This window comes from Colletes gigas, unplaced genomic scaffold, assembly GCF_013123115.1.
Source record: "Colletes gigas isolate AHSC1104 unplaced genomic scaffold, ASM1312311v1 Colletes_gigas_Sc00019, whole genome shotgun sequence".
NCBI lineage: Eukaryota > Metazoa > Arthropoda > Insecta > Hymenoptera > Colletidae > Colletes > Colletes gigas.
Window position 1 is genome coordinate 1296697 of NW_025106648.1, and position 14742 is coordinate 1311438.

A 14742-nucleotide genomic window follows, 5' to 3' on the forward strand; every position below is an offset into this window, starting at 1 on the left:
TACTCGTTGTTTTAATTTATTTATAAAGGCTTCACTCTCAACGGCAAGATACTCAAATTTGTCAAGAAATAATTTCTATTGCTGTCATTAGAAGATACCATTAGTTACATGCATTGAAGGTTCAATGCCTTCTTCATTATTATAAAACTTTGGACTAAGTTTACCAAATAAATCTACGTATCTAATCTCAAGTCAATGTATATTACACTTAACGAGATGAAAACTGTGTAGATACATGCACAATGAAAAATAAAAATTAACATCTCAAACCGACAACAGTAGAAACTATTTCTCGACGAATATGGGCATTTTGCCGTCCAGAGCGAAGATTTATAATTGAATTAAAATGACGCGCAATGTATTTTCACATTAATAATAGTTATAACAATGTTATTTTTTGTCACTATACCAAACCATGGGATATGAAATACCATTGAACGTCCAATCTATGCTGTACCTCGTCTATGGTTTCACCGCATCCATTAAACGTAATTCACACTTCGTAAATGTAACTCATATTTATTAATAAAATATAAATGTCATTTAATAAAAATGACTTCATTTTCGAGAAAATCAACTTAGAAAATTCATTGTATATGCGTGCAATAGAGTACAACTTGGAATTCAACGCAAGTAGAAACAGTAGGTAGTTAGCAGACATACTGAACCAATTTTATTTAGTTGCACACATATGCAAAGCATCGATCCAAAGATCAAACTATTATTTATTAAGTATGCATCGCCCAATTACTTCCACGTTTTTAAAAAAATTCTTATTTCGAACGATATCCGTCGCAATAGTAACTTTCACGCGTTCTAGTTATTTTCGGTGCATTTCAAACTCTGATGCGACGCCATCGAAACCATGCACTGTGTATTGCACTTTAGCCGAGGTTCATGGACGATCGATATGCCCATCTATCTCTAAACTATGTAATCGTTGCGGACCATACGTGTTTATGGATGTTCAATGGTTGACAGCTGTCAGTCGCACATAGGTTGGTAGTGAGTCACGGTATTGGCAGTGGAACTGGGTGAAGACCGTTCACCTCGACAGGTGACTAAGAGCCTAGGAATTGCTGCTACTCTCTTTTCTCTCGAAGTTGTGTTATCATCTGTTGCGCACGCACTTGCTCGTAGCTAAAAGCGGTTTATGCTTTGTTACTTTCCTTTAGACATACCTAATCAAGCACTCGCTTTTTGGCCTCCAAGTTTTGTGCTGGTCCGCTACAGGTATCGCACGTCATCACCCACCCTTTTGTTCAGATGTCCAGGTATTTTTTGTAAGAGCCTTTTTTTACTTTGTTTTGCTCCAATTCGTACAATTTTTGGTAACTATCGAGCGCGATTCACTGTGGGAGTTTCGTTTTCCAGCGATATAACCGGCATGGCGTCGAGCTCCGTCAGCCAGGAGGACTTTGACAATGATTTTGAACTATCATCCAGAAGGTCCAGAATCAGAACGGCTCGAGCACGCATTGGCCCTCCCAGAACAGGGGATGGCTCTTCCATAGGCTTTCAAAGTAATTCAATGCCTTTTTGTCCGTTATTTCGATAGTTTATTTTACGTGTTACTTGGAATTCGTATTGCTCTGCTCGCAGAGAATGCACCGAACGTAGAGGAATCTCAAGGAGTGTGCGATACAAGTTCAAACAATGCACCCGAGCATGAGAACCAGCAGAACAAACCGATAATGAGAAAGCAGGACAAACGAGTGACTGGCCGGTAAGTAAACCATTTGTCGTCGCATGGCAACCAAAGATTACGCTTTCGAAATTCGAGTATGTCGCACTACTAAGTAGAACCAGTATAGAGTTTGCATATTTTGCTAACACTTTCTGGATCTGGTTCTAGTGTCTTTAGTGTCGTATCCTGTTTGCACAGGCCAACGCATATAAACAAGGGGAAGCAGCAACGCGATAGACGAAAGCTTAGGGAAAAGAGACGAAGTACGGGAGTGGTACATTTGCCATCGACGGAGGTTTGTCACTGTTTGCAGTCACCTTAAGGTCCCAATATCTTAACGACTCTTCGCAGCACTTTCTCAGATTCTAAAGAATTTTTTTTTTTTTTTTTTTGCATTAATGCTCGTTTGATATGAAATTCTTAGTCAACTTTGTATCTTGCATGAGAAATTTAGAGATTTTTTTTCCTTTTTATATTCATTGTAATAATAATTTAAACGTTTACTCTGATCGATCTGAAATGAAAATTTCAGTGGTGGAATTTGTGTCAAATGTATTTTGGTGTTCTCGATCTGTACAAAAAAATGTCTTGAGCGAATGTATTTTTATAGAAAGTCATGTTAGAATCGCAACACACACAGAATGTCTAACAAAGTAGTAGAATTGCACTTAGAAACGCTTTCTCGCGATCGTTAACGATAAACGCGTTCGTACACGAGTGTTATGGATATTGGTAAAAAGTTTTGTGTGCAACACCGTTGGTTACTCCGCAATGTAATTTCGTTAGCCACTTAATTCTGCAGAGTACAGGAGGTAGTACAGGAGAAGATGAGGAAGAGCTTAGTGGCACTTGTCTTGAAACTAAACACAACACACATCACAATGAGTTCCTTGATCATGAACTCCTAGAAGTAAGTTCGTGTGCTATATATATATATATATACGTATATACATATATATATATAATAATAATTATATTCGTTATTACCGTCCACAACGGTCAAAAAGTCAATCATTCTCTAACAGAAATTATGTATGTATGTCAAACTACGCGTGTTTCAGGAACGGACAGCAAAAATGTTTACACAAAGGCGAAACAAAAGGTATAAAACACTGTAATATTGACTACGGTAGTAAATTTACATACATATTATATATATAGAGCATTAGTGAAATTTCGTAGTTATTTGTAATAAACTGCTACTGCTTTTTAGGCATTACCGTACTTCCTACAGGTCATGTATAAATAGGCACAGTTGGTAAGTGCTACTGTACGTGACAAAGTACAATTAGGCACGACCTGTACGAAGTACGGTAGAGCTAGTAGATTCTTTTAAATACGAGCCTGCGTATTGTAACAAGTACGTAAGTCTTTTGTTATATCTTTTATACTCTACGATCTCGAATCGATAAGAATCGTAATTGTCGTTTATAGTAACATGTATTGCCTCATATTGCGCCAAAGCACAGAATAGTTCATTCGAGGAACGAATAAAAAGATCGTAGACGTCATCGGATATTAGGATCGTTTACATTAAGGGTCGTGCCTAATATGATCTTATAGGCAGTCCGTATCGACGGACCGACACGCGTCCACTAATATACGAAAAATATCCGATTTCATTTTAGTCATTCAGACTTGGAAGCAGACGACGAGGAGTTTGATTCTCTGAATCAATCAGATAGCGTCAATCAATCTGACCACGGAAATCACGAGCCGCAGACGTCTGTGAATACTGGCAATAGACCAAGACTGCCTACGCCCACGGGAGACAATCCGCACGAAGTATTTTCTCAATGAAATATTTAATCGCAGACGTTTCATGTAGTCATAGCGAAGTACAAACGTAAAATATATACGGACATTATCTCTATGTGTATAAAATAATCACAGACTGTTTACGGATAGACTTGTTACGACTACATTGAACGTTCATAAGATTTGTTCCTAATAATCAAGAAAATGACGTTAACTCTTTGCGGCACAGGATTTCAGATAATAAAATAGACCATGTTAAAAACATAAAAAAAAAATAGTAATAGTTGTCGCAATAAACCTTCCGTTTACAACTATTAATGAACCTGTATTGGCATGTTGAGTTGCCAATACAAGTGAATAGATTTGTAACATTTGTTGGAAGATATTACCAACTGCTTTACGTGAATAAGACGAAATATAAACCTATTTCGAGGTGGGGCTAAAAATGTCCCATCGTGCATTACGGTGCATCAAAATGGCGGGACACTTTTAGTCCCAGCGTGCCCCAAAGAGTTAAGTGCCTCTGCCCGCGAGTGCAAGTTCTTATTAAAATTTCAGTTGATTGAACGAGCGCAAGAAGAGAACAGGAGGCTATTGTCGCTGCTCGAGGATCGAGATCACAAGATCATGGCGCTCGAAGCACGTCTGTTGCAACAACAGCACGAAATGACTATAGAACGTGAACGGCTGCGGGAGGAGAACGCAGCGTTGATTCGCGCAATGGCGGCCCTGGCCAGTAATTAGCTTTCCTTTTTGCGAGGACACCACCCGACGCTACGTGTCAATCCTACGATCGTTTTTAGAAATCATTGAATCAGCGGGTTAAGAAGCTATATATATATATATACCAATAGTTTATATTTATCGTGAATTTACTTGTTAATAATAGTCGAGAGAGAAACAGCGAAGCGACTTTGAAGACAAGAAAGAACACATACACGCGCAGTGAAGAAAAATGATTAATTGATAAGTCACTCGGCAAGAGAATCAGGGTAAGTTACACAATAATACTACAGTCCGCTCTCGATTCCTCCGTATCATGTTTTTGTAACAAGCAATAGATCTCGTACGAGCGTACAGGTAATCATAATTTATCCGCTTCACCTATAGGGCTTTAGTTGTACGGATTTTATTACGTAGCGGGCCAGCGTTGGGCAGATTTTAATCGAGGTAATGCTTGTTGATTACAATTATAAATAATCAATCGTTTACATACACGATTTATAAAGGAATTAGTGATCATTTGAAGCAATCGTTAGTCGTCACAGATAACTGACAATTGACAAATGAATTAATGGTTAATCGTTCAAGGCGATTTATCCGAGTAATCATTCGTTAAGGCTCATCGTTGAATGTATCAACGATTAACCTTCATTGGAAAATGACGTAGATATTAATTATTTAATTCGTTTGAGATAAATATATCGTGCTCTATAATATTGTTTCTAATAGAGAAATACACGAGTAATAATAACCAAAAAAATACGAAAATAGTGATATTTGACGGAATTTACTCTCGTTTTAAATAACGTCACTTGCAGTAGTGTTTTTGAGAAATAATAAAGTTATCAATTCGATTAACGATGCGTGCTAACCGGCATGATTCGATTAGTAGCGATCGCGATTACTTCCGTCGACAAAATTTTTCGAACGCGTAGCCTGATCGATCAATTAATCGAACGAAATTAGTTCATTGATGCTCAACTCTGGCAGTGGCAAGGGAAAAATATTGTTTTGCGTCTTCGTATTGTTGGTATCTAATCTCTGTGCGATAAATCGAGGCAAATATGTTTTTCGTCATGTAACAACTTAACGGTAGAAGAGGTGCTCCAGTTTGTTATGTCATTGTTGATTAGACGCGCGAACGAGATGTGTAAACATTGGCGAATCTATGCTTGACGCGATTGTAAACCCTTTGAACGTCGGCGAGTATCCACGCGAATCGAACAAACGTCTGTTTTATACTCTTTAACGGATCTATCGGTAATGCTCGACTATAATTGTTCTGCGTAAGTTTTTTACCCGCGGAGTTATTCGCTTCGCCGCGTGCATCGCATTGGTGTAAGGTTAAGTGAACTGCATTGTCGCGCAGCGACCACAAGTTTAATGCGATTTGTGTAAATAGAAAAGCACAAACGAAGCAATTCCGTACCACGATGCATTTAATTTGATCAAGAAGAAACGAACATCTTTCGCGTTTCGAGTCGTGAACGGAGCGAAACGTAACGAAAGGGGTGCGTCACGAAGAGAAAGCAGAAACTCGGCATTGACCCCTATTCTACTATTAGTTATATATATAAATATATATATATATATTACCGCTGCAACCTAATATTTACTTCCAGCGAAGCATACATACATATACATTTAGAAAGCAGGAGACTGAGGTGTGCAAGTGCATTATGCATGTAAGCGAGCAGAATCGAGAGAAAGCAAACAGATCGAATTTGTATTTACGTACTTCATCGTATGCACAATCATGTTTTTATTACTCCAGTAATAAGGTCGAAAATAATGAATTAAGTTGAAAAAAAACAAAAGTCTGCGAACACGTTTCCGTTTATTATTTAACTGTGTGCACCATTTCACAGCCGCCATCTGTCTACGAACTTGGTTTTCTACATCAATTTCCATTCCTTTGGAATGAAAAAAGCGCATCGATAAAAGGGATCGTTCGGTCTAAGGAGATTTATCCCCGATTACATCGCGAAAATTTGGAAATTTTATTATATTCGAAATTCGATATTTTCTGTCTAAATAAACATTTTCTTAACAATCGTATCTTTTATGTTACAAAATCTGCCTGCTACGCAAAGATTCTTTTCTTTTGTCCCGGCGCCTTAGGCATTTTCTTCATGCCTTGATTCAAATGCGTAGCAAAACATAATCGTAAACAAAATTTGAACTAGCATGAACATTATTATTTCAGAAGGTAGTCGATTAATTCGAAATTTTTGTTACAATTTTCATTTGTATTAGGACTATCTCAGTATGTTAAAAACTTTTCTTACAATGTAAAAATAAGGTAAAAAAACTTGTAATAAATCCCGTTTTATCCATCCTATGTGCAGTCATTTTGTCAATTTTTTAGCTCCTGAATTTCTTCCATATTCGTGCAAAAAAATAATTTGTATCTTTCGCTTCTAATTACTAAATGAAGCGTAATCATGTTCATCGATTGTCGATGCACTGTTGTGATATTATTAATAACTCGTTTACTGTTAGAATTGCGCGAAAAAGTTCAGCCAATATCTTTGCAAAAATATTAATTAGCGTGCAAAGTTTCTATATTCGTATTTTTCTCGAAAATAAAATCCCAAATATATTTCGACCCGAGTTGCGAGGAGACCCCGTTAACGAAATAAAAAATATATAAACGGGAAGCCATCGTTCATGAAACGCAAGGAATCGACCGCAAAAAGCGTGCGATTTACATTTTTATTCATAAAATAACTAAATAAATTTTGATATGATACAATACTTGTCCTCGCGCGTATGCATACGTTACGTTACATTTAACTGTACATTTAAAATGAAAATCGATAGGATCCGATCGTACAGGAGCGTTTCTACGGGTTGGTCAGCTTGGTGCCAGTTTCCGTCCCCAACTAGTGTGCGCGCGCCACTGGATCGTACGGCACTGTTTCAAACGACGACCGTTACAGAGTACACTAACCTTAACATGTGCATACCGACGCAGAAAGACACCAGCAATAAAAGGTTACGTCAATTTACGACAAATCGTAATCGCGAATATCCAGGAGTCGATACAAAACGGAACCAGACAAAATGCAGCCTCGCAAAATTGTATATCATCCGTAGGAATTTCGGTCGCAACGATAGGGGGCGTGGTAAATTGAACGTCACGATGGAGGAAAGCCCTCGATGGCCTTGAACGGTCAGTCGAATCCGTCTCGACGGTAAATCTTTTTCAGGCAACTCTCAACGTGCAATGATATACAACTCCTTTGCTGTTTACCCGTTTTAAGGCTTTACTTTGTCAGCTCTAGTCACAAAATCACGTCATAACAGCCAGTTATCGCTACTGCAACGACTATTTATCGCAGGTCCACATGTATAATTTTATTGTTAAAGATCTCCCACAATCCAGTAAACGCTACATACACGTCATATACATTCTCACGACGCAACAGGTACTACGCGCTCGTGTGGCTCTCTCGTTCTCTCTTTCTTTGTTTTTTTTTAATATGGTGCTACCAATCGGTCTCTTCTTTTCCGCGATTCTATTCGTGATCGCCAGTGTCTTCGATCTGCGACATTATATCTATTTACAACGCTATTCACTACACTTTTTACAATGTCTACGGAGACGTCGCGACGACGCGGAGGATACTTCAGGCCCCGCTGCCATCCATCCGCGAACGCGACTTCTCCGCGATCCATAAAAGAGGGAAAATAAAGGCGACGTCTCTTTGATATGTACCGTTTTCTTTTTGTTTCTCGAGAGAATTAGAGAATTTGAAGGAACTTGCTCTGTCTCGTATGCTATTATTACTCGTTTTTCTTCACGCACAACAGCTCTCTCTTTCTCGCTTGTCGAGCTTTTATTGTCAACAGTTGAGTCTCTAATGTAGAAAGGCATATCGGTTAAAAGCGACATTATTTTTTTTTTTGAACAGCTGCTCGGTTTGATTAACAGCGGCGATTGTCGTGTCGTAACAGTATTCGCACGTGTTACATTTTTTTTTTTTCTTCAATCAACATCTCCTGTGTACAGGCCGTTGCTCGAGGTATTTCAACGAATTGGATTCTCCATTTTGTTTTTCTCTTTCCGCGCGCCACGGTCGACTCTATTTCGTGGCCGTCGTTCGCGTGAATTAACGAGGTTAATTCGTCGATTAAAATGCTGCGTATTTATTTTTAAAGACGATCGGAAACTGCATTGCAACGCGTTCGAATATAAATACTCGGGTGGAATCGTGCCACACGAGGAAAAAAGGTCTTTGGTCCAAATTCAAACACAATATCTTATACATATACGAAATTAAGCGAGAAGAAAAAATTATATTTACTTGGTTAAAAAGCGTTCGTTTTTTTAATTCTATTCGACGTAACATCCAACGCAGACCGAGTTCCAAGACGAGAAAATCTTCCTGCACGTGGCACAATTCCGTTGAATCGTTTTGTGCAAAACATCTCAAACAATTCGCAGGCGCGAAGACTTTGGTGATAAAAGAAAGTTTCTCCTCGTCGATCGCGTGATGTGCAACATAGATAAAATATGTTACATTCGTTTGGATTTCTAACATAAGATTGCAATAGAATGTTACAAAGCAATTTTGCAGAGTAAATAAAAGTTGAGATAAACGTAACAACGAGGTTAGATATCTTGTTCGCGCATCTGTATCGCGCAACACGTGACCGAACACTTAAAACAAGCAGCACGAAGGCGCCTTGTATCTCTCACGTGGAATTGTTTGATTTCGATGCACGTACATTGGTCGGGACGATCCAATTAATTTCACGCGCACGTTTCAAGATCGGCGATAGATAATAATTTGGTCGTTGCGTCGAACTTCGCCCGGAGCCCCGAGACTCGTCGAATTCGAAACTAAAAATCGTTGTTTTGGCATCGTGTATTCGTTTAAAATCGTAACCGTTGTCCCTCGAGTTGTCGACGACGTTGTATAGTCTAAATTAAATTGGCGGGGGCATTTACTCTCTCTTTCGCACCTTACAGTAAACATTACATCCCAACAAACGACTAGATCACGATGGTTGGATCTCAACCAGATCCTTAAATGCTACGGAGCGTTCGTGGTTAAGTTAAATTCCGGTTAACGATATATTATTTATCAAATATAAACCACTTCGCTATCAAGTAATATAATATACGAATACAGATACAAATAGGCAAAGGCAAAAAACGCAAACATAGGTATTATTGATCTCAATTGACATACATTCAACCGTTTTCCATTCCACGTACACGCGTCTTCCGATGGCAAACTGGCTATACCCGGGGTGCAGTGATTTCGAACATGCACAAAGGACTCGTGTCGTCTTCGTGCGCAACAGCGTTTCCAAGCAGTGTCCCTGACAAGGTACATCTAAGATTCTTCGTAACGGGGTTAAATCATTTTCGATCGTGGACGAATAAAAAAAATGTACGAATAAAAGCAAAACGAAACGGGGTTTGAAACGAATAAAATTGTCTTTCGAAACGTTTTCGCGCGTGGTAACCTTTCCAAACGAGAAGACAACGAACGCATCGTGAATTCGACTGTTCTCGCTAACCCCCGACGAGAATGAATTAGAGGTTACTTTTTTCGAGAGGGAAAAAATTCGCGTGTCTCTCGGCCTTTCGTACCAAGATCCTGCGGAACACTGTCGCGTAAGTACACCATTTTACGACGATTGCACCAAGTCTCTCTCTCTCCGACGAAATAAATAATTCGCGACGTGTGGCGCGTACGCGTTGCCTGCACGGGAACAGCATGGTGGCGCGCTAGGTAGCTTCACCTTTCCTCCGCAAGATGGACGTCGCGCGCCATTTATCCCCCCAATCCTTCGAGCTGTCCCGCCGGTCAACGATGTGCTCTCTCTCTCTCTTTCTCTCTCTCTCTCATCTTCCCTTCCACTCAAATAAGTTATCCGGTGAATAAGAAATAAACTGTCTCTGTGAAATCAGCCTTTCCCGTATCTGGGGGCGATCGCCAAGGCACGTGTAGCAAGGTAATCCGAGTTCTTCTTCCGCGGGAGAAACAGGGAGAACGAGTTCGATCCGCGCGGATATGCAGGATATGTGTAGAGTAGTTTTCTCCTGGCGGGCCCGGGGCACGACGACAACCGGGGCCCAACGTATCCGGATGCTGTCCTCACACGCTGCACCCGGACGTGACCTCCTCGCTGTTCTGTTGATGCGACCAGCGACACTGATGACAACTTTTGGGCTCCTCGGGCCCCGGAGCCACGCCGCCCGACGCCCTCAGGCCCTGTTCTAGCTCCAGTAGCTGGCCCATGAAGTTCAGGTTCGGGCTGATGATCGGTCGCGCGTTTTTCACCAGCTTGTACGCCTCCACCATGGACAGACCCTTGTGCCGCATTATGTACGCAATTGCGATTGTCGCGCTGCGCGACACTCCCGCCTGACAGTGCACCAACACGCTGCTTCCGGCTTTTCGGGCTTCCTCTGTAAACCAAACAAGTTTCTTTGTTATTACGAGGAACAAAGCAAAAGAATTATTACACGAGGGTAACGGGAGTTCTCGAGGCGGAAAATATTGTTTGGTCAAGGTCAGTGCGTAGCTACTACATAACGTTTGGCTACCCCGTTAGTCCGTCTCGCATCCCTTCGCACTACAAGATCGTGTCCGAGACGATAAAATATGAAAACTTATAGATGCACGTTTGTGTATCTTATAAATGTTATGGTTTGATCAACAGGCTTTCTAACTTATTAACTGGGTACTGAAGAGGTTAAATATCATTTACGAATTCAGAGGTTCGTACTCGTTAAGAAATTCGGAGCGAAAGAAGAGTGCAAAATAGGATTCCGCGAAGTCGGGGCCGAGCTCGAAGGAACCCGTTCCGTCCGAAGAAATTCGAGCCGCATAGGTTAGAGTGAAACGGGCTCAGGGATGAGGGTCATCGACGCGTGTCTAGGGTCTACGTCATCCGGAATTTCTAGGAGGCGATTTACGGGAACGAGCGAACACAACGCTCTGGCCGGCCGTGCAACCCGCTCGGATGACGCGAGATCGCGTTATAAACGGTCAAACAAACCAGTCGTTGTAACCCAAACAGGCGATTCGGTTACGTAACATGGGGGACGCTATCGTATCGCCAATGAGTCACGGCGACGCGCGCCCGTATCCTATGTAACGTCCTACTACGTGCTGAAGAGAGCATGAGAGCCGCTGCAAGTGCACGTGCACACACACGCGGCGACGACTGTCCGCGCGAAAAAAAACACACTCCGATCGCTGTTTTTTGCGGAAGAATTCCTGCGAGGTTAGGTTTCGAAAGAACAACATTGCGTTCGCGAGCAATTTTGGTCCCCAAATTCTCGCCAACTGTCTTTCAACGTTACGTTACGCAATTTTGATAAAAATTAGTTTTTTGAGGCAAATATAATGGAATAAATTGCATTGTTTTTTAATTTTGATAAAGACAGCTTTCTGGTTGTTTTCATTCTAATAATTATTTATATTCTCTATAATTAGGCCTCAGTGACGCAGAGTGATAATATGATGAAACATTGTTCAAAAATGTAAAAGTTGATGTACAAGATGACCCACACAATATATAAGATATTAAAATTGAGGAACATCATGCCTTTTTTCAAAAAGTCTCGTAACCATTACAGAGTTCAACCATCACGCCATAATGATAAAACAAATAATATTTTAGTTTCAACGATAACAATCGCCAGAATGGAAAATGTACCCAGAGTTTGAATGAGGGAGAACGACCTTTGATTTTGGAAAGTATTCCTGACCCATCGCCCGAAGTGTCGATTAATCGTTAATAAATCGCTAAACGGAGATTGGAAGCGAGACGAATCTTATCTAACCCATGTATCGAGGGTCGCGTAATCGAAGTAGTTTAGGTAAGCGTTGGCCGAGGCGATATGGGGTGGTACATTAGCCCCCTAAATGACACCCGTAACGCACTAGCTGAGCGTTGTGCGTGCTAGGATTGCTCGTATAGACTGCGAGCCGGCATCTGCTATGAGTCATGACTGACGAATGGCCAGAAAGAAACGGGAAAAATTGGGGTGAGAGAAACCAAAAGGGGAGAATGAAAGGGTGAGGGAAAATGCAGGGAGGGGGCACGGAGATCATTAAAGATGAAACGAGCTAGGAAAACACGAGAAAACGGATTAACGCTACGTAACTAGTGTAGCTGGATATACCAAGAGGGGAGGTTTTAACCCCTCACAGAACATAGGTAAACTTTAAAAAGTAAATTTCAGAACTTATACGTTATAAATCATTTTGATTCCTCTGGTAGAAGTAGGTACATACCCATGAATGGATATAAAAATCTAAAATAGAAAATTGCTAACTATTTAAGGGGAAAAAGTGAAAAAATGATACTATCAAAAAAAAGTGGGAGAGGGTGTGACTCATAGTGGGAGAGAGTAACGAGAAGTGGCTGGGCAGGGTGCCGCAGAGATATATTTTGGTAACAGAAGGCACATGTGTACACAATGACGAAAAGCTACGACACCTGTCGCGATCCTGAAAATGATATGGAGTTCCGGGAAATCGGGCATACTTGTTGCCTCGGCGCTGTTTGTTTTCTCCCCCGGGGGCTCCGTGGTTCTTTGGAAAGTTAAAATTAAAGCGGGAGATTCATGTTCTCGGAACACGTGAAGCTATTACGACTCGCTGCGCAATTGTGCACGATCAAACGTTCTGGAATTGGACTGATATTTATCAAACGGGTTGGTCAAGCTGAGCTTTTAACCCCGGGGTTTGTAAACGACTCTCGTAACGAGTCGCCACAAACAAAGGCATATGTACGTACGAAACAAACATACATATTCCCTAACACCACTACTGCAAAGGTATTCTCCGAATACTTCCTAACATAAGGTACATAATTGCAACGAATGTTTCCCCTGTGTATGCAAAACTTTCTCATCCAAGCTAGTATAAGTTTTATATTATTATACATTATAAATTCAATTGAAAATCAAAGTCAAATGAATATTTACATAATATTTAATAATTTTCTGATTACTCCTTAATATAGTATACGAGTGCAACGAATATTCCTTTGCCTTAGTGTAAGCTTCTCGTCCTAAGACGCAGATCAATGAGGTTCAAATATAACCTCATAACAGCAATTGATAAATTTTTGTTTCAATGTTATTATGAAAAATGTTGAGTTGATAATTATTAATACCCCCCTACAAGAATATCTCCGGAATACTCTTTACCACGGAACATAATTGCACGTTTCCCTGTCTGAGTGAAAGCTCGCCGAAGACAGTAGGCTGATGGGGTTCGGGGCACAGCTGCCCGGTGTTCCTGCGCAGATCCACGGATGCCGCGCGTCGACGCAACGTTCGCCCGTTTTTTCCCTCGTCGGTGGCGTTGCACGACGCAGTTTGGTGTAACGGAAACAGGGTGTAACCAGCCGTTTCCGGTGGACCATTCACCGCGCGAGGACTAGAAGACGAAAGGCTTCCATTCATGAAACCATGAGTCACGCGCGCGAGCGAACCAGCGAATGCACACCCGTGAATCCCCTTCTTCGCGTTGCCCCAGTGCCTGGGTCTGCCTCTCTTCGTCCGTGTCAGTCGTGTGTTTATTGCACCGCATTCTGTACCCACGCGGGGACGTGTGCGTAACGCGAACGAGCATCGTTTACGTGTGTGCTCATGCGTGCATGCACGGGTACGCGCGACCGGGGAGAGCCCTACCGAATGTGCAACTGGTGGAATGCTGTACCTGGCCAACCGTCCCAACACCGTAGGGACTGTTGCGTGAAACGAAGGGCACCTTGGAGCGTTGACCGTTAAGACGTCTCTTGTGGCCAAACAAAGCAACGCTGACTTCACCCCTCAAGGTCTTGCGTTCAGCTGTTCCGCGCAGGAAACTGGTAGCCGACGCTTTGGCATGTATGCAAAACAGGCGACCAAGATGCCAGTTTTAGGGTAGGACCCAATTTTAATAAGAATTTACAAAAACGACTCATGTTTTACTGAATTCCTCCTCTTGCAAATAGGATATACTTGATGTCAAGAAACTAGTACGAGCTAACATACTTCCGAAGTTGTAATAGGGTACAAAAAGTCCTAGTTCCTGTGTCAAGGAGCAATTGAATCGAAGAACCTTAGACTGTGCCTCGCTACTATTTTGAGATCAAACAATATTTAATTTTAAGTTCCCAGTCTACATCCATCGATGTGTACCTCAGGTAATCTTCTTGATAACGAGTGAACACACCATCGCCACACATGGGAACTTTTTTTTATACCTCGCAACAAGCTCCAGACGGGATGGAAAGTTTAACCGCCGCGAGTCACAAAGGATCGAGTCCTTGGTTCCCATGAGGGGAAATAAAAGGGACGCCTTAAATCGGGGCCGCTAGGAAGTTGTTGCGTTTGGTACAGCCTAGACGAAGACCGCCACCTAGATCTCGACTGCTAAACAACCGTTTCTATACACTTGATGGAACGAATATATCTCGTAAAAAGTGCAGTCAAAGATGCTAGTGTCCTTAATTTTAAAATTTTGTTTATACAAAGTCTTTTAGAAAATCCTCATAGCCAGTAAAGAATAGTTAACAAACTACGATTTGTATCCGTAATAGACCACTTT

General features: G+C 41.3%; 2 protein-coding genes across 8 annotated transcripts in view; one reads left to right on the forward strand and one right to left on the reverse strand.

Moving 5' to 3' along the window:
* The first annotated feature begins 856 nt into the window (after positions 1 to 856).
* On the forward strand, positions 857 to 6911 carry LOC122400658 (PRKC apoptosis WT1 regulator protein-like). 6 transcript variants are annotated; one of them, XM_043402210.1, is made up of 10 exons: positions 861 to 1057; positions 1176 to 1274; positions 1375 to 1523; positions 1603 to 1726; positions 1856 to 1982; positions 2490 to 2597; positions 2749 to 2789; positions 2901 to 2945; positions 3316 to 3472; positions 4004 to 6911. In XM_043402210.1, exons 2-10 carry the CDS (start codon positions 1267 to 1269, stop codon positions 4187 to 4189), a joined length of 945 nt encoding a protein of 314 aa, XP_043258145.1. In that variant the 5' UTR covers positions 861 to 1057; positions 1176 to 1266; the 3' UTR covers positions 4190 to 6911. The 6 variants fall into 6 exon arrangements, with proteins under 6 accessions (XP_043258146.1, XP_043258150.1, XP_043258145.1 ...); XM_043402209.1 differs by having other exon boundaries at positions 862 to 1057; positions 1176 to 1283; XM_043402211.1 differs by having other exon boundaries at positions 857 to 1283; positions 1621 to 1726.
* The window catches only part of LOC122400655 (dual specificity protein phosphatase 10-like), a 99409-nt gene continuing 90294 nt past the window's right edge, over positions 5628 to 14742 (reverse strand). Inside the window, exon 5 of one of the 2 annotated variants that reach the window (XM_043402206.1) lies at positions 5628 to 10598. In XM_043402206.1, coding sequence (XP_043258141.1) covers positions 10285 to 10598 — 314 coding nt within the window. In that variant the 3' untranslated portion in view covers positions 5628 to 10284. The remainder of the gene's footprint in view (positions 10599 to 14742) is intronic. The other variant, XM_043402205.1, reaches the window with a different exon arrangement.

Bases quoted from the DNA above. Each gene is read 5' to 3' on its own strand.
- LOC122400658 (XM_043402209.1), top strand. The intron at 1,727-1,855 runs GTAAGTAAACCA...ATCTGGTTCTAG, and splicing joins GACAAACGAGTGACTGGCCG to TGTCTTTAGTGTCGTATCCT. The intron at 2,598-2,748 runs GTAAGTTCGTGT...CGCGTGTTTCAG, and splicing joins TTGATCATGAACTCCTAGAA to GAACGGACAGCAAAAATGTT.